The 25,514-nt window shown below is 31.6% G+C and overlaps 1 protein-coding gene across 2 annotated transcripts; it reads left to right on the top strand.

Moving 5' to 3' along the window:
* Window positions 1–980: 980 nt before the first annotated feature.
* LOC113775124 (delta(14)-sterol reductase) lies at window positions 981–7,233 on the top strand. 2 transcript variants are annotated; one of them, XM_027319871.1, is made up of 13 exons: window positions 983–1,267; window positions 1,397–1,514; window positions 1,651–1,721; window positions 1,798–1,854; window positions 2,142–2,233; window positions 3,089–3,136; window positions 3,672–3,792; window positions 3,881–3,927; window positions 4,972–5,053; window positions 6,060–6,136; window positions 6,229–6,348; window positions 6,760–6,834; window positions 6,916–7,233. In XM_027319871.1, the coding sequence occupies exons 1-13, from the start codon at window positions 1,220–1,222 to the stop codon at window positions 7,067–7,069; spliced, it is 1,110 nt and encodes a 369-aa protein (XP_027175672.1). In that variant the 5' UTR covers window positions 983–1,219; the 3' UTR covers window positions 7,070–7,233. The 2 variants fall into 2 exon arrangements, with proteins under 2 accessions (XP_027175673.1, XP_027175672.1); XM_027319872.1 differs by lacking the exon at window positions 6,229–6,348 and having other exon boundaries at window positions 981–1,267.
* Window positions 7,234–25,514: the final 18,281 nt, after the last annotated feature.

The following is a 25,514-nucleotide window of genomic DNA, read 5'->3' as shown; positions in this document are numbered from 1 at the left end:
TTTGGAGACTCTTTCAAATTAAAATGAAAAAAAGGTTGCTGTTCAGATGATAACATGATAGACGGTGGAACAGAAAATTGGGATGGAAGATTAATTGCAATTCAAACTTTTTTTTTTGGGTTACCCCTTGTGAAGCATAGAGTCTTCTCTAAAGGTTAAAAACTTATTTTATTTTATTATTAACAATTGGACAAAGTACAAATACTTTGTGTTGGCTCATAAGCATTTAAATTTTCTCCAAAGATCCTAAATGAATGAATGAATTTTTTTTTCTCTTTTTTGGTTTAAAGGAACATTATAAGTTGCCCTCAGGGGCTTGGTCTGGTGGTTGAGGTTGCTGAAGATGGGGCTTCAGGTCCCTGGTTCGAACCTTGCTGCCAGCAAGTTGTTGAGGGTGGTGAATAGTCTGCGGGGTCCACTCCCTGCGGGACACACCTTAAAAAAAAAAAAGAAAAAAAAAAGGAACATTATAAGTTGATAAGGATGTTTTGGGCTTGGGCTCAGCATTCAACTCTAAATTCTATAGATTTCGTTTGGATTGACCTATTTTTCAAAAATAAGTTTTTTAAATATAATATTACAGTAATACATAAATAAAAACAACTCAAAAAACATCTCATTCATATAATATATCAAATATTTTTAAAAAAGTTATAGTAAAAATTTTTCATATACACTGCTACAGTAAAATATTTCAAAAATACTTCTAAAAACAGTTAATCCAAACAAATGTGTGTGGTAATTTATATGAAGATGTGATATGAGTTACAAGAGATATCCAAAAAAAAAAAAAAAGAACTAGTCACCCCTTTTTCCTACATAATTCATTCTTAGGAATCTAGGGGTTGAAAATAGCTAAAAACTGGCCTTGAGGACAACATTTGGACTTTAAGTGAAGTGGACATGTTTTTGGGCCAGTAGGAGTTCTTATATATCAAAAGGTCGTCAAAAACATACTCGAAAAAGTGCAGCCTCGCTGCCGCTGGGCCTGCTTCCCCTTCCCGTCCGCAGCTCCGCATCCCGCAAGAATCCGCCAAGACAACGCAAATGATTTCCAACCATCCCCAATAAAAAAAAAAAAAAATAGAGGAACATTGAGAAAGAAAAAAAAGAAGGAGCACTTCACTGAGCAGTGGAGAATCAAACGCAGTTTTATAAGTGAACTGAATCGAACTGAACCGCATCAACCAACCAACGTTCCCCAGCCGAAGCCCATAAGATGGATGTCAATCCCCTTGTCAACTCCCTCATTCCCTCCTCCATCTCCGTCTGTAATCTTATCTCTGCTTCTCTCATGCACAAGTTTACTGTGATTCAAGGATACATCACTGGCATAAACAGCTTGCTAGGCATAACCTGCATTGATTTAATATTCTTGGTTTTTTATTGTGTATAGGTTGGTTTGCTGCTCTCGTTCTTCACGTACTTGGCAGTTGCTGGATCTATCCTGCCCGGAAAGATTGTTCCTGGGGTCACTTTGACTGATGGGACTCGCCTCCATTACCGTTGCAACGGTCACCTCTCCATCTCTCTCTGATATTTATTGAATCCCAAGACTCTTTCCTCCCCCTCACCCGCCCCCCCCCCCCCAACACCCCGGGGGGAAAAAAAAAAGTGCATTGTAGTATAACCTTTAGTTGGTGGGCTCAGGATTGCTATTGCTGCTCGTTTTGATTGCCCTTCTTGGAATCGGGACCCAGTTGGATATTGTATCGCCTACTGTAAGTAATTTTCTCGTTTTGATTTACAAAATCAAGTTAAGCTACACACTCTCCAACTCATTGACGAGTCTTGCAGATAATTGCAGACCGAGGGCTTGAGCTTTTATCAACAACTTTTGTGTTCAGCGTTCTTGTAAGTTTCAGTTTTCGCCCATTGGAAATTTTTGTTGCATGATTGATCTATATTAATTTGAGTAGGATTTCAAAATATTAACAATTTCAAACCTGATATGATACCAACGATGTATGTTTGAGGATTCAGGTTCAAGAATTCACAATTAAGTTCATATACTTAGCTCGGGCATTGGAATTAATCACACGAAGATATATTCAGACAAAATATATATCTGTTGTAAATCTGACTACTTCTCTGAACTTTTAATCTTGTTCTCTTAACCTTATTTTGCTTGTAAATGCCAGGTCACACTCTTATTGTATGTGGTCGGTTGTAAGTCAAGTGATCAGAACTCTTCTCTGAAGCCTCACGGTACCGGAAACTTGATTCATGACTGGTAACTCAAACTGTTGTGGTCAGATTGTGGATTTTTACTGGGACAATATAACGTTTGATCTCTGCAGGCTCCTATTTATTAAATTAGCTTCCTTTAGTGATTAGATGTGCTGCTATCGTGCCTGAGAAGAAAACAACGTGTTCTAGTATTTTAATCTAGGTCAAGTAGCAATAATTTGCTTAACATCCATGGATTACACTGCTCTAAATTTTTCCAACAAAATGTTGTTATATTGACCAAGACTAAGAGACATGTACGCAAATGATAAGGAATAGATGGGGTTGGTCTTACTCAATTTATTATAATTTACTAAATTTGCATTAATTGCACCATCTTAATAGCATCTGCCTAGGTGACTAAAGATGTTTGGTTAAGAATCTTCATGTCGTTAAATGACTCTGCCAGTTCTTCCTTCTGACCATCTCATGTTGCTCAGCCTCGGCAATAAGTCCACAGGGAAATCTTGACTATACTAATTTTTGTAGAACCCTTCAAAGAGCATACATTTTTGCAAAAGCAGAGAATTAGTCAATAATAGCTTACATTTTTATTGTCCACCTGACTGAATTTAATTTCTTTTGGCTTACAGCTCCAGGTTTTTCTTTTTACTATTTCACCCAATTATTGCTACCAATGATGCATAATACTTTGTTCTAGGCTGTTTTCTATATAAATATCGTGATTTGCAATATTAATTCATACAGATGCTGAAACATTATCGTAAAATTAGCATTCTTGTAGTTTTGTGATAACTTTTTAAACTCCATTTTATTCATGTTGTATTTCAACTGCGCACAAATGCCTTCTGATTAATCATCTACCTTGTTATTTTTGTATCCAAATGTCATCCAAAAGGTGGTTTGGGATCCAACTGAATCCTCAATTCTTCGGCATTGACCTCAAGTATGTACTCTGTACCTGAAACTTCTTGAAATCTTTATCACTGTGATAGACCTTCAGGATGTGACACAATAATTTACTATGCTTTATTGTTTGTCACTATAAGGGATTACATATCTTATGCTGGTGTTTATGGTTCAAGATATGTTTCAAGTGTTTCATGTGTTACTTCACATGTTTTGATCAAGTAAATGCTCAAATCTTCACACATTGCTTTGACACCTTTGATTGTATGTATATTTGACTTGTGCTCTATTTTTCCTCGCTTCTGAGATGCTCTGTCTATTTTACGTTGTTTGTCCAAGTTTGACTTCTTCATTATTTTTCAGTGTTTAAAGTGTTGCCTTTAGGAGTTACATCATTTGCTAAATAATTTGATTATGTAAAAAAAGAAATGACGTTCTATGATACTCTGCTTAAAATATTTTTTTTTCCATCTTTTGCATGTTACACAGTTTAATGCACTCAAATTTTGATGCCATGATTTGATAACTACCAATGTGAGCTTTGTTGTGATAACTACAACTTTCTTTTGCAGATTTTTCTTTGTTAGAGCTGGAATGATGGGTTGGCTCCTCATCAATCTATCCATTCTCTTAAAAGCTCTCAAGGATTCAAATTTAACACAGTCAATGATCCTATATCAGATATTTTGTACGGTAAGTTACTGGAATATTATTTCTTGTCCTAAGGGGTAGAAAGATGGATGGTATCTCACAATTTATGTAATACTTCATATCTTTGCAGCTATATATTATTGATTACTTTTTCTATGAAGAGTTCATGACATCCACGTAAGTAGCTAATTATCATCCTTTCCATTTTGGTTTTCCCAACTTTTCCATCCTATTTCAAGAGATAACCTTTCACTAAAGCATGTAGAAATTCCAGCACTTAAACAATGACAGATGGTATGGACTGTTTTTACAAAAATCATGTATTATGGATGTATTAGTGTATATTGCTGATACCATATGCTTAGTCAAATGGGATAATGCAAATGGTGTGAAGTGGGTACTGCCTAATAAATCTAGGCCCACCTTGCTGTATTGTCACCAGTCTGTATTGTTATGATGGGTACAATTAAGATGGCATACTTAAATGTCTGGTACCTGTATCAGACACTATGGTGGGGGGCATAGATCCAGGTATCCAATAGTTCCCATAGTTTGGCATAATGACTGATGAAGCTATCCTTGTTTTAATTCTTTTGTGGTTCTGTACTAATTCCCAATTTTTTGTTCTAATCTCGTTAGTTACCTACATGAAAAGTTTCCATGCTCCAACTTCATTTCTGGTCTGTAGTCCTCCTTTTGACAAATTTTGAATGCCCACATGTTATATAAGTCTGTCATGACTTATGAATTTAGTTTATATCTCAGGAAGATTAGGTGAAGGAACAGTAGAGAGAGTGAGAGCTCTTCTTGACAAAATAGTACAACTTTTTCATATTGTGAAATATCTTAAAGTTGGCCTCAGCTCCTTCTTGGTTATTGGTCAATATTTTGACATCATCCCTAGAGTTTTGGATTTGATCCCACATAACCCTTTTTTAAGGGAAAAAGAAAGGAATTACATGTTAAAGTGTTTTAGGCTTAGTTCTTGTGGTATTATTAGTGCTATAATCTTAAGCCTTAAGCTTCTTAATACTGGTTCATATATGCCTAGTTTATGATTATTTCACTAGTTTGACCACTCTTTTGATGAAAACTGTATTTTTTTTTTTAATTTTATTGCTTTGATATCTGTATATGAAGTGCACATTTAGTGTTTTGCCTTAACATTCAACTTTATAAATTGTTTAAGCGATACGCTTTGGGTATGGCTGTTCATTGCAGATGGGACATAATTGCAGAAAGATTGGGATTCATGCTAGTTTTTGGAGATCTAGTCTGGATTCCATATACTTTCAGTATCCAGGCATGTAATCTAGCTTGTTGCCTGTAATTTAAAAAGGATTCTGCCCTTGCTTACAAATCAGGATTCTCTTCTTGCTTCCTTTCATCAATTTTTTTTTTTTTGTTTGTTCCTGCTGTATATGGGTCTATGTGGGTGGGCGGGGGGTGTGCTTGTGAGTGAGAGAGAGAGCCTGTCAATATACAGTATTTGGTCACATACACTTGCAAGCAAAGTCCTAGGAGACTTTAACACAATTTGTTGGACTTGTTTACAGATGCCGAATGGAACTTTGAGTTCTCGTAAAACTAATATCTAATGTTAGTCAGCATCATATCTGCAATAACAAATTAACTTAATTTAAAGATCGTCCTAGACTGTTGTTGCCTACCTGTTCTTTTGGTGCTAATTCGCTATTGAATGTGCCTATGTTGCTAAACATTCTAAATGGCCCTAAATGTGCTGAAATTTCTTCTGCCTCCTTTTAAGAACCTACCTCCTTCTGACCTTTATTTGATTCATTGGACAAGGACATAATTTCATCACTTCTGAACAATTTGTATTGGTCTCTGATTGTTGGTTCTTGAACTGGAATTAGTAACTGATATATCAGGGAGCCCATTATTGGTTATAGTCAGAATTAACATCCTTTTTTTGGGTAAGTGTCAGAATTAACATCTTGCTCTAGTATGTAGTTGCATTCTAGAATTCCAATTCAGTTATTGAGTCAAAGTGGCCAAAAGATAGGAGCTTACTTTTTGAATTCTCAGATAAGTTTCAAGTAATAATTTGAGGCAATGAAGTGGTAGGATACAATCCATCTATTCTCTTGGCTGTGAAGAGGGGAAATCGATATCTAGAAATTTAGCGTACTTCTGTCATCTGCAGGTTCCTGATATTGCTAAGTCTAAGATCTCATGTTGCATCTACCATACGTCATGTTCTTTCTGATATATTTGTTAGCCTTTGTACCTTTGATTTTAACTTTCAAACTGTAGGATAAATTAGTTCTTTTCAATTTCTTTTACAGGGTTGGTGGCTCTTGCATAACAAAGTGGAGCTAACAACAGCTGCAAATGTTGCAAATTGCCTTGTCTTTTTCATTGGGTAAACAAACTTCGAATTATTGAAGTTTTTACTAAGTTTTTTATTTTTAATCTGTATTGCCCTTTGGCTTGGTTCCCTGTTTTTCTTGGAAGTTATGTTGTGTTTAGAGGAGCCAACAAGCAGAAGCATGTTTTTAAAAAGGACCCCAAAGCACCAATTTGGGGTAGGCCTCCAAAAGTTATTGGAGGAAAGTTGCTAGCTTCAGGTTACTGGTAGGCATCAATTGACTTGTTTGCTTATTCAACTACTGTGAGCAAATTAATATATGTGAACACACTATAATCTATTATCATTTTCTTACTTGGTAGAACCTCAATCAACGCCATGGCATATTTTGGTGTTTCGGCCCGAGCAAAGCTTCTTTACTTTCATAATCTAAAATTTAGTTATCTCGAGTAACGCTGAGTACTCAAGATATCTTGAGTACTGAGAAACGCCATGGCAGCCTGTGTTTCTGCAGCGTGGCTATTATTATAGCAGCACACCATCTTACTGAGTCTGGGTGATTCCAGATTACTTTCAGAAAGCAGACATTGCATACATTTTAGATTCCCTGCATTTTTTCTCTAGATAGAGTTTTGATGTCTAAATTATATTTACTTGTTAATAACATCTTGTTGAAGGGGCATTGCAAGGCACAGTAATTACCTGGGGGATCTATTGGTTGCACTATCATTCAGTTTGCCTTGTGGTATAAGGTAACGTAGCTATCTTTTCTTATTTTATCACGTTCATGCGCTGTCAGAAACTAACTCCCAGATCAATGAATGCTTTTGTAGTTCCCCAATTCCATACTTCTACCCTGTGTATCTTCTTATTTTGCTTGTATGGAGAGAGAGAAGAGATGAAGCCCGGTGTGCACAGAAGTACAAAGAAATCTGGAACGAGTACTGTAATCTTGTCCCCTGGAGGATATTACCGTACGTTTATTAACTAAAATTACCAATAAGCTGGAAGCATGTATTGACTTAATCGGGCATTGCAAGTTCTGGTGTAGAATTCTGTGTCTGGGAAGAGTATCCTGTTGTTGTACATGAATTTGTGCTATCACTTGATTAGAGCTTTTTGCTTAATGAAACAGAATTAGAGCTTTACAATTGGTTGTGTGGTCTCAAATTATGTCTTAGTTTGTCTTGACATTTTGCTGCTGTAAATGATAGCAATCAAGTTGAAGTTTCAAGCTATCCTATCGCAGAAGTAGCGATACATGTGGGTTGGTGTTCATGCGAACGAAAGGACTTTGTTCCTAGTTAACTTCTTAGTTCGTATAACATATGGTAGTACTGTGAGTTAATTATATAAAAATATATCCCCGCCTTCTTAAGGAAATGATATTCATACTCCTCCAAAAAACCTCAAGCAATCCTTTCCTTCTTCTTTTGCATTGGACGAAGTTTAAGGAGTGGTTGAGGTTTTTGGTAATATCCATTTTCCAATGTCAACGCTAAGCGCGTGTACCCATTCTTGGTGACTGTCTACTTGTTACTGTGAAGCCCTGTACAAGTGACTATGGGGAAAGTTTGTGTGATATCGCAGCGTTCTGGCAGCGTGGCCCGGGCCATCCTGCCCCACGTCTGCTGAAATCAACATATTTACCCGCCCTTGTCGTTGTCAATCAGCGAAAAGAAGTCTGGCAAAGGCAAAGGAAGACGCAAATTGCAAAAGGGCCGATGCGACAAAAGAATTGGGGATAAGGAGGTTTCTGACAATAATTTCACTGAACTCCTTTGAGGTTTAAAAAATTATACATACCTCCCTTGTCATTTAAAATGATAATTTTACCCTTAAATATTTTAATGAAATTTTAGAATGAGTTTTAAAATTATTTTTCATTATTTTTCCTTCTTATTTTTTTTTAAAATTTTTCACCAATAAAACTGTAGAATTATCGTCATTGCCTCTAGATTTCTATTATAACCAAATGCCGAATTAGTAATTTTTTTGACGAATTAATTTTATATGTAATTCAATATTTTTGTTGATTTTTGTTTTCTATTTTTTGGTATTAAAATTAATAATAAATAAAAAAGAAATGACCCAAAAGTATTACTAAAATATGATAATCTCACTATTTCAAAAATTTATAAACTCTAAATAAATTGTTTCAATATTTTCTTTTCTATCTTCTAAATATAAATCCATAATAAAATACCATCAAAAATATCATATCATAGTAATAAAATTATTACCATTGTTGTTTATCAAATAGTAGATATGGACATGAAAATTTTGGTACATTTTCCTTATAATTATACTAAATAATCTTATAACTGTATAGGGAAATAAATTAAAACTCATTCCATAGGGGCATTTTTGGGTATTTATTTAAAAAATTGTCCAAGTCAATATTATTTTAAGGTTTTATTACTAAAATTAATCAAATCAAAGAAGATAAGTGTAATTTTTCAAATCTTAGGGGAGCTCAATGAAATTGTCAGAAACCTCACTGGAGGTTTCTGCAATTATCCCGAAGAACTGCAAAAACTTGTGCAGGTGCGTGACATAGACAATAGCCTTTGCGAAAGTTTCCCGTACGGGAATTGGATGGCTCATGGCTCATATGACCATGGAAAGAAATAGTACTGCTCTATTAGCTTCAATTTAATTTATATTTTAACTGAAAAAAAATGTTTCAAATTCTTTCTCATCTCACGAGGATCTATAATTGGACCCATTTCCTATCTTTCTGAGTCTGCGTTATTATTCATCATACATAAACCTTGTTTTGCTTACAGTGGATGCTTAAATAGTTGAAGGTATGAGCCGGAAAAGAATGCTTTACCGGCCAAATATGGATGTCATCAGGCTATGAATGATTTAGCGGGTAGTAAATGTTAGTACTAGAGTTTTACCTGAACGATTGCCGTAGGGAGGGAAAGGCCTTCCCACGGTGGGGGAACGGGGAGGGGCTGGCTGGACGCTTGGACAACGTTTTTGTGGTGTTTTTGTAACGGCCTTCAGCAGTAAAGTATACACTGCGGCAAGTTTGACTGATTTTCTATGGAATTCGTTAATTTACACGGTGTACACCCTTCAAAAAAATAATAATAAAATAGACGGTGTAAGTCCATGACTGGTCTTTCATTCGTCAAATATTTCTAGGATTCAGGAATTAAAAGTTACATATTCAAATCTCTTGCCCCTTCTGCACTTCTTATATTTCATCCCTCTTCCGCTTAAATTTTTTTTTTTGAAAAAAAAAAAGTATTCTTGGGGGCAAGTAGTAGGATGAATTAGTTACAGATGAAGATATTTTATTTATTTATTTTTTTGGTATAACTCACAGGTGTCCACATCCGTTTTACGGTCTGCGATTAATCCTGTTCGAGCCGGGTCGGGCCTCATAGGGGTAGCTCTCCCAACGTCATTTTTTCCATTCTCATGGGTTAAGGGATGCAAGCCCCTTTCACTTGCACCAACATCCGTTGGTGATGAAGATATTTAATGTTCTTCGCATATTACGTGTCCAAGAATTTCTTCGTGTAAATATATTTAGATTCTTTATTCTTTTGGGGGTGAAAAAGCATATTTAGATTCAGATACATTTCATTGACTACCAAGATGTCAAGTGAATTTCTTTTTTCTGCGCAGGGCACAATTTTGAATACGCCTGTGTGAAGTAAAAATAGCATTGCGCTGGTAGCGAGCAAAGAATAGAACAAGCATGGTATGGTCCAAACACTCTAATTCGAAATTTTGGTTTGTAGAAAGCCAGATCCAACTTGTTGCGTTCCATCTGTAAACAGTTGAATCTAACTTTGTTGCATTCCATCGGTAAAGGAACAGGAGGTAATTAATAAGCGAAAGACTTTAACAGTGCAATCATAATGTGCCCCGGCCCCTAGATATCCCTGACAATATCAGATGCATTCATCATCATTTTTGTGTTCAATGATTATGAACGACGAAGATCAAGAAACGGAAATCTTTGGTTGTGTCCATGAAAATGCGATTTTGATTGACCAGAAGCATTCATCAGACAACGTTACATGATCATAAAACCGCATAAACACAGTACTGTATCACTGGATAAACATCAGCGAATTCTAGACAAAACCATGGGATCCGTATGGAATACTTAATTATGTCCGGATATAGCACAGGGGCGAGGTGGGATGAAGAAACCAAGTTTTGCCATCTGCCAGTGCCGGCCACTACCTGCATGTGTAATCCCCGTGTCAATGCTGTGCTGTTTACGCTATTTTGCCACATTTGGCTCCATGCATGCTTAGTACAGTGTACGTAATGAATAATGATCCTCGACAAATCGTCATAAAAAAATGAAGATGCTACTGTATAGTTTGAAACAACACAGTGGATATGCAGAATTATGCGTTCGTGTAGGCTTAGATGCTTTCATTTTTATTTTATTTATTTTTTTCTTTTTGCGACGCATTGTTTTGGACTTGGTTTCTTTCCGAACTGATTCAAATGCAGGTCTTGTAGAACTTGTCGCAGCTTATGTGAAACCTGCAGACCTTTCAAGAATATATTTACAAAATAATTTAGGTGTGGTTGGAGTGTTTTAATGGGTGCCCAAATTAACAAAAAAAAAACCCAACAATTATTGGGCTCCAAATTAGTATTAGATTTTAAACCTCGAATTACATCACTGTCCTCCTAGTCATATAAATGAAAAATGAAAATTTTTTCATTATCAAGTATTTAATAGACACTAGTTAATACACTTAAATTTATACTTAATTTCCCATTTTAACTAGGTGAATTACAGGTCGGACGAGTCGAGTCATGAAGGCACGAGCTCACCTGCCAAAAATCAAGTAGGCGGGATCTTGTTCCCCGGTTTCACTCTGATGCTTAAATTAGTTAGAATTCGAGGGTTGAATGTGCGGGTTAGATTGCGTACCTCATTTAGGAGTATTATATGAGTATTTATAGTAGTTGTGCCTAGAGATGGAATGATGAGATCTACTCCCTGCCTGACATCATGAGGCAGCATAGGACAGCGGTATCAGATGTAGGTCTGACCAATAGTAGGGTGGCTGATAGTCAAATTACTCCATCAGTCACAAGTCACGCAAATAGCTGATGTATCCATAGTCTTGGGCAAGGAGATGAACGAGGTAGAACATCTCTTCAAAGTAAGATTATCGATCACCTCGTTTGTGGATGTCCAAGATGAGGTATTTGCTATCGATAAGGAGTGAATGGGCTAAAAGAGTCCGGACAGACCAAGGTGTCCACACCACTCAAATGTAATGTATATATTCATGCATGTTGTCCCCTCCTTACATTTAAACACTCTCTCAACTAAACTTTTGCGGCGAGCGCCCATTTAAACACTCGTTAGACAGACCCAAACAAAAAACACCAAAAGGCCTTCCTCTTTTTCGAGCCTGATTTGGACAGGTACTGACATGGCCCAAATCAACTACAAGCAAGAATCCCGTTGGTATGCCGTTCTGTTTTTCAGTTTCCCAAAATTTCAAGTTGAGCGGACAATGATCGTGAATTGCAAAGTAAGTAATCTTATCCGATTAACCTCTTCGATGAATTGCAAAGTAATACACCAAGGAAACATTACTATGTCTAAAACACCCTCCATCCATTTAAACAGCAGATATTTAATATAGAACGTCTAAACCCTCAAGAAACCTGACATTCGCTCAAGAGTCGAGAGTGGTAATAGCAAAAAGATTAAGAGCATACATGTTTGTGACATGGCTTACAGCGTTGGCACTAAAAGAGCAATTTGCAGGTCACATTGCTATAAATGCCATCGCCAAAGGTCTGGTTGAGACCTCTACCCTCACTACAAGAGCACCGGCTAACATCCCAGTATGTGATCTGCAGCTTTGAACATGATGTCGTTTGAAGAACTTGCACTGCAACATGAATTTAAATCATGATTTCAACTCTCTTTCTTTGGAGCATATCCTGAAGTCAATTTCGTGATGGCAACTTTTTTTGGAAAAGCTTTGCTTCGATTGAACACCGTAAAATAACAACAGTAACTCCAGTTGAATGATTTAGTATGTGGGGGCATTTTCACTAAAACACATAAATAAAAGAATAGAAACTGAAGCAAGTTGTTTGTAAAAATTGATTTTTTAAGGGGAAAAAAAAGTAATGAAGATTACTCATGACATGAGCAAAGGTGATGGCAGTTGTTACTTAGACCAAATTTCCTAGTTAACCTTTTTTTCTATTCGATAAATAATTGTTCATTTCAGGCAAAATTCCTAGTTAACTTGTCCTTTTCATTTCAAAATTGTGACAATTCTCTATTATCTTTGTATGAACCTACAGTTGTCAAATAAGAACGGCTCCCAAAAATTTTGACCACTTCGATGAATTGCAAAGTAGTAAAACACCAAGGAAACAAGCACTTGCCAGTATGGACGGACAAAAAAAAAAGTGTAGAATCATCGAACACGTACCTGAAACGGGTGAGCAGTCGACTTCCAAGACCTAAAATCATCGAAGGACCACACAACACCGTTCATCTGTCCCCTCTACACTCTTTCTTTAACTCATCTGTACCACCGATATTGACACAAATCGTTGTTTAGCATGTCCGATTTACCGACGAACTTTAAGCTCCAAAACATGCCAATTTTCAGACCCCTCCGATGTTGCAATCCCTACACTGGTAAACAGCTAATGAGCTTCCAACCCCTCCCATGGACCCCAAAAAACAGGAAAAAAAAAATTAGAAGGCTACGACTTCGTACGGTGTTAGAACTTAGAAGATCAGAACAAGAACGTAAGGATTTTCAGTTGTACTGTAAGTGAGAACGTTTTCCATTTTGTTCCTTTTTTTTTTCCTTATCAAACAAAGTGACGGTTGGTGTTGGGACGAAAGGTTTCTCGGTCGTTAGGAAGGTAGGTTGAAGTGCATAATACGTTGTAGACCAATTGCAAAGACCAAAGAAACAAAAGTGTGGCTGCAAACAAGTACTGTAATAGTCAGCCATACTCTTTTTACTTTTTGTGTCTTCTACCTACGATTGTGCACGAAAGTCGTGGTTCCATTAGTTAAAACTGTTACCACTTACCAGTTTCCATAACTCTTCTTTGTTACTTTGTTAGGAAATTTTTCGGGCTCCGTTTGGATTAGCTATTTTTTTTGGTATTTTTGAAAAATTTTGCTGTAACAGAGTTTTTAAAATATATTTTGGAATATTTTTAGAAAATACTTTGAAATATTTAAAAGTAGAAGAGTTTCTAGAATATATTTTGAAATATTTTTTAAAATTTTAAAAAAATTTAAACAAATTTTTAGATTATCTTTTAGAATACTTTTTAAAAAATTTTATTATATTTAAAAAACTAATTTTTGAAAAATACTCCCATCCAAATATGGGTATTTGAAAAACTAACGGGTCCGTTTGGATTAGCTGTTTTTTGGATTGCTTTTCAAAAACAGTACTGTAGCATTTCGTTTTTCAAATACAAGTCCGTTTGAATTAGTTGTTTTTTGGGTTATTTTTCAAAAACTATATTAAAAAATTACTGTAGATGTTTTTTGGATTATTTTTAGAGGTATTTTTAAAACATATTTTTGTGTATTTTTTAATTTATAATTTTATAATTTTTATATTTATATACATTTATGCATTTATAATATATTTATAAATAAATATATAAAGGTATTATATTATATATAATACATAATATAAATATATTTATAAATGTATAAATGAATAATTTATATAAATTTATAATTTATAATTTATAAATATAAATTAATATTATGTATAAATGTATTAATATAAATGTATAAATGTATAATTAATATTATTTATAATTTATAATTTTTATTGTTTAAATATTTATATATATTTATGCATTTATAATACATTTATAAATATTTATAAAAAAATATATTTAGATAATTATATAAAAATATATAAATGTATTATATTATATATAATACATAATATAAATATATTTATAAATGTATAAATGTAAAATTAATATATATATATTATAAATGAATATTGTATAAATGTATAATTTATAATTTATAAATATATATTAATATTAATATTATGTATAAATGTATTAATATTATGTATAAACGTATAATTAGTATTATTTATAATTTATAATTTTTATTGTTTAAATATTTATATACATTTATGCATTTAAAATACATTTATAAATATTTATAAATAAATATATTTAAATAATTATATATAAATATATAAATGTATTATATTATATATAATACATAATATAATTATAATTATAAATGTAATAATTGTATATTATTATAAATTTATAAATTATAAATGAATATTAGATAAATGTATAAATTAATATATTATAAATATATATTAATATTATGTATAAATGTATTAATATTATGTATATTAATATAAATGTATAAATCTATTATAAATGTAATATATTATACATAATACATAATATAAATGTATATTATAAATATACATAAATATATATAAATGTATAATTACATAAATATATATACATAAATGTATTATATATATAAATTATTTAATATTTAATATTTATATAAATGTATAATTACATATTTATATTATATATAATTTATATAATATATAATATTTATATAAATATATAAAAATATATTTTAAATACGGCAAAATATTTATAATATGTATAAATAAATATATAAATATATAATATTATAAATATATAATATATATAATTTACATTAATATTAATATAATTTATATATAATATACGTAATTGAAATATACACTTTAATATATATTAATATATTCTGTAAAACAAAATTGCATAAATATATTTATAAATTTATATAAATATATATAAATAAATGTATTTATATAAATATATAATATTTATTTCAATTGATATAATATATATAATATTATACATAATTGAAATAAATATATTTATATTAATATAATATATATAGTATACATAATTGAAATATACATATTAAATATGTATATTTGGAGTTGTTTTTGATATATTGTTTGGATATGATGTTTTTGGAATTGTTTTTGAAATACACATTTACTGTAGCATTTGGAATGTGAAAAACAATTTTTCAAAAACAGAAGCAAAAGCAAGGAATCCAAACGAAGCCAGCGATTTTTTGGTCTTCAATGCTATTGCGGACCAAATCTGGGTCAATTTCGAACTCGACCAATATTTGTTCGAGCCAATCAAGTGTAGGCCGCAGTTCTGGTAAAAGCCAAAATGGTCTGCCACGTCATGCTTTTCAAATTTTTATTGCTTTTCACTTTTTATGAATTTAAACTTCGGCATTTGCAATAAAATTCGAAAAGAGCGTAGCAGCGCATCCCTTTTGATTTAGAGTTAGGATCCTCTCTCTCTATTTAATTTCTATTGACTTTTGGACTCTCTCCTAATGTAGGTGTTAGAACAAAAGTAAGAGTGGGAGTTAACGATAAAAAAAAAAGAAGAGAATATACTCATTAAATCATCAATTACATGATATTTTATTCCTACGCTTTACAACATAAACCTGTAATGCGTTTGAGTTCTCCATTATTTACAATTTCTCTCTTTTGTTTTAGGGCTATTCTGGTTCTTTTCAATTTTCTACACAAACAGCTACACTTATACTATCATCCTTTACAAAAAAAAAAAAAAAAAAAGAGAGAGAAATTCGAATGAGTTATATAGAGGAATGAAAAAAAATGTCGACCGGGATAAAAAAGTATGCATTTGCATATCATTTATATTTTTTAACTTTACATTTTTTAACTGTAAAGTGCAAGATTTGAATTTAAATTTGCGGCGCCGCAAACCATCGCGTTGCATTGCATAATTGTCATAAGAGTCCACGTCACGGGATTGGTTGGGGGCCTAATCCTTATTCGCAGGTTATTGATTTGATGTCGCAAAGATGAATGACCGCAACTAAAACCAAGAAAAGCGAGAGAGGACTTGCCATTTAGACAATTATTTGATGTCAAAAGCCAGAAGGATGGTAATATATACGCAATTCATAAAAGGAAGTTCTATGAAGTACGTGCACTTGCATCATTGGTGAGAACCTGGCTGTATTTTTATGGATTCGGGACGTCACCATTTAATTCAGACCATTTCAATATAAAATGGTTATTTTAAAATTTTTTATATCCTATTTCAATTAATTTACAATCTACCTAAATTTATTTAGGTCGCATTCCAACTTGTTTGCACCTTAAAAGTAAATTGGTGTAAAATAGAACCTGTGAAGCACCATCTCGAACTTTGATTGGACTTTTTAAGAATTGTAAATTGTAATGATATTGGATAAACGAGTTTGCAAATAAACTTGTTACAAAAATATATATATATATATATAGTGCTTGAAATTTTGAGAGATTTTACGGTTCTTTTTTGGTATCATTCCTACGAGTGAAATTCGCCGTTAATAGTAAAAGAAGTGTTATTGACTTTTAAATTAAATATAGTTAAATATTTAAATTTTAAATTATTATCTTTAGTGAGAGATATGGTGTATTTTATAGTTTATCTCCTAATATTTTATTTCGCACACTTTATTTCCTTAACTGATAGTTAAAATAAACATTTACTAATGGTGCAAACTGTTGACATCAAAAGGACAATACTATTCTAAAAAAATACAGTAATGAATTCCTTATACTATATAAGAATGAGTTTAGGACAAAGATTTCAACCGCAAAGATGGGGCCATTTTGGGAATATGAGAGTATTTAAAGTGCAATTGGAGTATTGAATATGAATCATTATAGCTATTTTGGTTATTTAATAATTATTTAAATGTCCTCTTAGATATTTAAAGCTAGGGGTAAGTTTAACATGTGACCGATATTTGATTGAACATTGGGTACAATTGAAATCAACTTGTGTTTTAGTAAAATTACATAAAAACCCTTCTAATCATTTAATTGTATTGATATCCAAGTCTCTTAATTTCTTAAAACCTTTCTCATCAGTTATTTGCAAACTTATGATATATAGATGTTAAGACACAATTAATGCTGATTAGTAGAGAAGTTTGGTTTCTTGGCCGTTGTCATAGTAATCCCCATCTATTCAAATTCATTTAATTTACTTATAACTTTGTTCCATTACAATCATATAGTCTATTGAATTCGGATGTTGCTATATTAGCTACTCCTTTTTCCCATTTTGCAGCATCTTTCTCAATAGGTATGTTTTCTTTAGCTAATCTACTTTTTTGGTTGTAAGAAATATGTGATCTTGCAAGTTGTATGTGCAATACTTCTTTTAATGTTTTAATTCAATTGTCTATGTTAGATAGACTTGATAGGGAGGAGATCATATTTATTAATTGTTATTTTTGGTTTAAAATAATTTTATCATCATAATTTTTTTCATTTATAGATTGCATCTACTTCTTTTGTTGTTTTAACTATTAGTTACTGTAATTTTCAAATTGTTTGCTACTTTATTGATGATTCCATTTAGGCATTTTTCACTTAATTTGATTTCCCAATATGTTTAACTATCTACTTAAAAGTATGTACTTCATTACTTTTAATTCTTGAATTGAGTGGATTATGATGTTTTTTGAGATAATTATTTGTCTAGATTAGTGTGTTAGTTATTGTATATTTTCGCAACTAGGTCAAAAATTGATGTTTTGTAATTGTAACCCCTATCGAGAAGGAGATGCTTTGCTATATGTCCTAAATCATACAATAAATCATAATTGATTGATTCGTCAATGTGGAGGTTTCATGATGATATGTCATTGGAATCAATATAAATTCAAGAATTTGGCTTGTAAGAACTGAAGTTCCACTGGCAATAATTTATTAAAGTATGCTAACTGTTCAAATCTCACTTATATGATAAGATAATGTGGTGGATTGCCCTCATATCAAGATCAAATTCAAACTAAATAACAAATTTTAATATCCCTAAAGTGCATGAGCAGATATAAGTATATCTTTTATTTTATCAAATTAAACGCAAAATGGTTGATCATATCTTATAATTATATTTCATTGCATATTATATTTTTTGACTCAATATGTAATTTATGATTTTTTTGTTTAATATCACGTAATAAAAATGTCATACTTTAATTCTTATACTACAAAATACCAAATAATAATTATTAACTATCTTTAATTACAGGTACTAAACTCCCGCGCGTGGCGCGGGCTTTTTCCCCTAGTAGATATAAATGTTCACAAGTTCAAGTCGAATATAGCATATATTTCTTTTCTCTTGCGCAAAGTTTCAGATTTATCCATTTGAAGTAATCGCATGAATGATGATTCTTAAAAAAAATTATATTTCAAATTATTTTACTAAAAAGTACCAAATCGAACAATAATTAGTCCATTGTAAAAATCAAAATTTTTAATTTAAATATCCAAGAAATCTCCTTTCGAAAATTTTCAATGTCAAGATCTTCTTAATGATGCATGCCATTTTATTACATTTACAGGTTTCTTGGATTGGTTCTTCCATATGATGTGATGAATAACATCTAAACGAAGAGCAAGAAAATGAACATGAAAAAACGTGAAACCTTTTTTTTTTCTTGTTGTAGTTGCAAAATGTTACGGATGAAAAAGAGAAATTCTTTTAATGTGACGAATGATCAAAACATACAAGAAAACTTTTGGGAATCACTTCTTTATAGAACATGAAAAGTGGCATTTTTGTTAGAAATTTAGCGATTAAAATGGGAGGTGTTTTCGTCAATTGCAATGTTTGAACAATCCATTTGCTAAGTAGGAGTGATGGAGGGGATAAAGTGAGAAAAATAAAATATTAGGAGGTAAAATGTAAAACATATCAAACCTTAGGGCCACTTCCTGTGATTATCCCCGGTCCTTATCCGCAGTCAAATGAATTCACCGTAAGGCTCTGTTTGATAAAACTGAATCTGAATTCTGAACTCTGAATTCTGAATTCTGAATACTGAAACAATTAATTTGCTGAATATTAAGCACTGAAAAGAGATATATGAATATCTGAATCTTAATGCTGAACATATTTATACTGTTTGATAAACATTTATAACTTAATGCTTAATAAGCTAAATTGTACAATTTTGCCCTTCTATCTTTTAATCCAAAAAGGAAATAGAACCTATGATTTAATTAGCTTAAAATTGTTAGGTATGAAAATGAAAATATTTATATTTAAATCAAAGTACTATAAAAGAAGAAATATATTATGGAAAGTCCAAATATCGGTGCAAATATATTTTTAAATCAAAGTTTGATAAGAAAAGTCCAAATATAAGCAAAAGAAAGCTGCAATAAACAAGTTTTAAATTCACACCAAATTATATAGAAATTTAATTACTTCAATGGAAAAATGTTGACGCAAAACAACAAATAATCAATTGGAAATAATGAATTTGAGATCGGTGAGTACGGTAGCAATAAAAAAAATTGGGAGGAAAAAAATGACAAAATTATGAAATAGTAGAAAGATGGAAAAAGATAAGAGTAGACAGATGTGAGGAGCATGGAGAAATTGCAAAAAAGTCATTAAATAGAGAGAAAATAGAAGTAGAAAGCCATTAGACATAGAATGTCAGATTGTTTAATTAGATAAGGATTTTGAATGTAATTAACAAACAAGGATAGATTTGGTAGATAAGATAAAGTAGTTGAAGTAAATCTCTTGATTCTTATCAAATTAAGGTTCCGTTTGATAAAACTGAATCTGAATTCTGAAGTCTGAATTCTGAAATCTGAATACTGAAACAATTAATTTGCTGAATTTTAAACACTGAAAAAAATATGAATGTCTGAATTTTAATGCTAAACCTATTTATACTGTTTGATAAATATTTATAGCTGAATGCTTAATAAGTTTAATTTGACAATTTTACCCTTATATCATTTCATTCAAAAAAGAAATAGAATCTATGATTTAATTAGTTTAAAATTGTTAGGTATGAAAATGACAATATTTATTTTTAAATCAAATTAATATAAAAGATGAAATATATTATATGAGGAGTATGGAGAAGATGTGAAAGTCATTAAAAAGGGAGAAAAGAGAAACTAAAATTCATTAGATAGAGAATATTATGTTATTTAATTAGATAAGAATTTTGAACATAATTAACAAACAAGGGTAGATTTGGTAGATAAGATAAGGTAGTTGAAGTAATTCTATTGATTTTTATCAGAATTAAGCATTCAGTTAGGATTCTTGTGCTGAAAAAAATACACATAGGTTCAGCACTGCTTAACAAATTCAGCAAATAGATTTTCATTTATCAAACACTCAAAACATCTGAATGTCTGAAAAAATTCAGATTCAGCACTTTTTTATGTTATCAAACAGACCCTAAGCATTCAGTTATGATTCTTGTGCTGAAAAAAATACATACAAATTCAGCACCACTTAATAAGTTCAGCAGAAAAATTTTTATTTATTAAACACCCAAAACATCTGAATGTCTGAATGAATTCAGTTTCAGCACTTTTTTATGTTATCAAACAGACACTAAGAAAACAAAAGACTTCAATAAATTTTGCCTTGACTGAAAATGACAATAGATTGTTTGTAACTGACACATATGGAAGACACGTGGCAAGAAAAGGGCTCATAGGCCGCATCATAGCACATAGAAATCGCGGTGCCATGCGTTGCTTCATTATCGTCCATCCATCCATCCATAACTGACGACCCCCAAAAGCTAGATATTAGATACCTGCCAAAAGCTATAAAATAGTAAACTTTGGGGTGGTGAAAAAACTGAAAAGATTCGCGGTTTCACTCACCCTTGGATTGAGAGTCAAAGAAAAGATAAAGGGCGGGTGCTTCTCGAGTCACGAGGAACCAGGTGGGGACAGGTGACCGACACTATTAACTTACACTGTCAGCTAATCGTTTCCTCTTTTTTTTTTTTTTCCCCTTTATATAGGATCAGCTACTTACGTTACGTTAAACGGGTGATAGTAGCGGTGTGTTTTAACGGATTAAGCAGGATACAGGATACATTATTGTATATTGGACAAAGATTGAAATTTTTTTATTAGTGAGAGAATTTAAATTCAAGACATATTACTTATAATCTCTCATCTCTTACCAATCAATTCAGTCCTCTCATAATATTAGAATTTTAATGAATTTTAAGTCAGAGGTACATGTATAATTGTTTAATTAACCTTTTTTTTTATTGTAAATGTCAAGATTTTTTGCTTATTAAGTCAATAAACGTGGGCTTTCGGGTGACAATTGTCTCCAACAATGTTGGAGTAGCTCCAAAAAAGTATAGTGTTTGACTTACAATTTTTATATCTATCGTTAATAATTTTAATATTAAATTATAAAGCTCGTACCTATATAATCACAAAAATATTACACGTGTGAGTGTGAAGTGTCCCGCAATTATTAGTATACAAACAATTTGATACTTTTTGTTCATTGGCTTTTGGATAAGGTTGGCGGCGGCGGCGACAGTGGAATGACAGTTGTTACACCAATAAGAAATTTTTTAAAAAATAAAGGTCAACACTCAAAATATTTTTGTTGTTTATCGACAAATTAGTAGATATGAGAGTCGAAGACGTTAAATTCATATCCCTCCATGTAACGATAATGTTTTTAAATCATTATAAAAAAAAGATATTTTTTTTAAAATAAATGTATAAATTTTAGAATTATTTCCCAGTGTAGCCGATTGTCCGAAAAGACCAGCTAAGTATCATTTCCTATCTTTTTGATATCCTTTCTTTTTATTCATCGCATTTCTGGATTTGATTAGTGCTAGACATGCTTGATATTTTTGCTTTACTGAGCCAGGTTAACCAAATAACCCTGGTTATTGTAATAATTCTAAACAACCACTTTTCTGTTCATCTCATTTTCTGAGTTGTCTAATATTTATATGCATTTCTCTCTAGAACAATGTCATGGCTTTGTTCTCAAAACTAATGCAATATCATGGTTTTGTTCTCAAAACTAATGCTATTTTTTTTTTCTTAATATGCATCTTTAAAATATTAATTTTCAGGTAATAGCAATATATGATACAAAAAGCAACTTAAAAGCAAAGCACATCTGATCTTCTTCCGTTAGAGGCTTCAAAGGAAAAAGAGAAAAATTTGAACTCATTCAAGAAATAAAGTTGACAAATTGATAATAGTCTCATAATTATCTAGCATTATAGTACCATGAGCTACAGCCTATTTATGGGCACGGAACAAATAAAATATTTAAGGAAAGAAAACAACGGAAAAAACCCTGAAATTGACAATAACTTGCGCCCAAGTCCCAACCAAGCGTTCGGTTCTGGGGCCTTGTATCAACCGTCGCGGTTTGAGCAACAACATGGAAATTACTAGAAAATAAAGAAATAAATAAAATACTGAAATAATAATAGAGAGCTACACTAATTTTAGTCATACTTAAAGAATGTAAAAGGTTTCATGAACAACATTGTTAAGCATATATTGTTAGATTCAAGATCCAGGATTTCATGTTCCGCATAAGTATGAAAACCGATAATCCTTTAGTGGTGCCTTTCTAGAGTCTCAAGAATGAAAATTAGATGCTCTAAAAACAATAACGATCACAGCACCAAAAATAATACTACTACTAATTACTAATAATGGCTCTGTTCAAAACTTCAAGCATTAAGGAAGTTTTACTGTTGGCAAGAAGCAAAAATTTAGGCTCTGTTTGGATTAGTTGTTTTTGGGAGTATTTATCAAAAATTTTGTTATAGCTGTGTATATGAAAAATTTTTACTGTAAATGTTTTTTGAATTGTTCTTAGAAATATTTTTAAAATATATTTTTGAGTATATTTATAATTTATAATTTTTTTGAGATATTTTTTTGTAATTTTACACGACCCACCACCACCACCACCCCCTTCCTTTTCCTCCCTTTCTCTCCTTTCCGTTCCTCTCCTCCTTCCCTCTAGTTCCTCCCCTTCCTTCTCCTCCCTTCTCTCTCTTTCCTCTCCCTTCTCCTCCCTAACCCCTCTCCCGCTTGCAGGTGGTGGCTGCGACTTTAGCCACCACTTTAACCACGACAGTCTTGATCGCGATTTCTGATTACAATCAAATTTGATCATGACTAGGAAGGTTACAGTTAGTGGAAGGAAAAGAAATTGAGGGGCGGGGAAAGGGAAAGAAAAAAGAAGAAAGAAGAAGGAGAGGGAGGAGGAGGACAGAGGGAGGAAAGATGGGCAGAGAGAGAGAGAGAGGGTCATAGGTATGGAGTAGTGGTCATAGTGGTAGAGAGTGATGGATAGTGATGTATTTTTTTTATATATTTGGAGTTATTTTTGATATATTGTGTGGATATAATATTTTTAAAATTATTTTTATTTGTATATTACTGTAGTATTGTATATGAAAAAATTATTTTTCAAAAATTGAGGAATCCAAACAAAGCGCTAGGTATTCTCATCACAATTTAGCATTTATTAGTATATTTACACACTCAAAAATGATAATAATCAATTTCGAAGATGACATTATACCTTGGCCCTAACACAGATCCTGTAAGGATTTCTTTCATATATAAAATGGTTCGACATAAGCATGATGTTACCAATTAAGACATGTAAGATATAACCTACTACATTAACACTTAGAAGTGTAATCTAGTCGAATCAAACTCAAATTAAAAAATTTGAACTTGAGCGTGAACTTAAACTCATCAAGCTTTTAAAAATTCAACTCAAGCTCAAGTTTGATTTTATTTTACATTACTCGAATTCAAACTCGAGTTCATGCTTATTACACCCAATTGAACTTGTTTCGTGCTTAATCAAGTTTAAGAAATACAAATTTATATTTTTATATAATTTTACACAAGGGACAAAATAAACATTTCATATTCATAAATAAAAAATAAAAAATACATATATATGTGAAACTTAATTAAGTTCAATTAAATTCAATGAACTTTAGAACTTCATATATTAAATTCAAACTTGACTTTCAAGTAATTTTAACCACTCAAACGCAATCAATGCGAGTTTGAACTCAAGTTTTGACCTAGTAAACTCACAAACTACTTGATTAAGTTTGACTTATTTGTACTCACATTAACACTTGCATAAAAAAGAAACCATATTTAGAAAGACATGCACTTATGGTTGTCATGAATGATAATTTAGCCAAAAGGGGAAAATTACCATTTTGCTTGCTTATTTTCAAAGTATCCAATATGCTTTTTGTATATAGTTATGGATAAGAGATGGGAATAATTATCTATACAAATGCTCTTGAATAGTATAATGACTAGTGGTAAAAGGCACACCTAATATGTGTGCAATTTAAAAATAAATTGTTTCTCATATAAACTTATTTTACATAGAATTTTTTATTAATGAACATGACTTTGCTCATTTAAGATTTTTTTTTCTTAAGAGAGTAATTTTGTTGTATATATATGAATAGTTATATTGGAAAGATATGTTCTAGTATTTACAATGAAAATAAGTTGTAGTCAAGATAAAATTTAAACCCTATGAAGGCAAAAATAAAAATGATAAAAAAAATGTTTACATCAAAACTCAAAATTCCCACTTTATATTTGTACAAATAGTTAACAATGAATTAGAATTTGTTAATAAGGTATTACATTGTTTAAGGACAGTTGCTCACTGTTACAAGCAGTCTTGCCCCTTACTCGTGTGACCATATATGATTTATTCTATAATCTAAATATATGATCAATGTAAAACATTTGATAGTAGTAACTTGATAGGAAACTCAAGGTCACACAAATTGCATGTGTCCCTCAAAACCAAACAATTAGCAAAAATAAATCCATTTTTCTCTTTTTCTTCTACTTTTTCCAATTTTTTTGACCAATTTCCCAAATTGGCAAACAAAACCTTAATCATGAAGATTCTCCAAAATGCCACACGAGATTCTTAGACTGCCATTTTTAAATATTATCCAATTTCTCTAATTTTTGCGGTCCTCAATTTTTTTCAAAGCTTTTCATTATAATAATCTTCCACTCTATACAAAAAATCTTCCTAATTGCTCATAGGAATGAATTTGTACAACAAGTGTTTATGATTTATTTATCCAACAAAGAAATCAGAGAAGGTATATTGAGAAAATGCGAAGATAAAAAAAATAAATCAAGGTCTTGTTTGAAATATAAACGAAAAGATATGTTAGATGGTACAAAATGAGTGTAAGTAAAAAGTTTTGAATTTGAACATTTCTATTGATACTAAAAAAAAAAAAGTTGTTTGAAATGCAAGTTTTCTCTAAAAAATTTTATATTTTTTGTAAACTTATTTTTCGATCACATTTTTATCTCACATATATCAAATAATTTTTATAATATATTTTTTTTAATATAAAAACTCTAAAAAGTAACAATTCAAATGAACTCTAAATTTTGATTTTATTTTATTTTTTACTATTTGTTTAGTTGCATTAGTCACATGCAATTCATATGTTTGTTCCCGTCAA

This window comes from Coffea eugenioides, chromosome 6 (genome assembly GCF_003713205.1).
Source record: "Coffea eugenioides isolate CCC68of chromosome 6, Ceug_1.0, whole genome shotgun sequence".
Classification (NCBI taxonomy): domain Eukaryota; kingdom Viridiplantae; phylum Streptophyta; class Magnoliopsida; order Gentianales; family Rubiaceae; genus Coffea; species Coffea eugenioides.
Note: the sequence above shows the minus strand (reverse complement) of the source record. Positions and strands in the feature narration are given on the sequence as shown.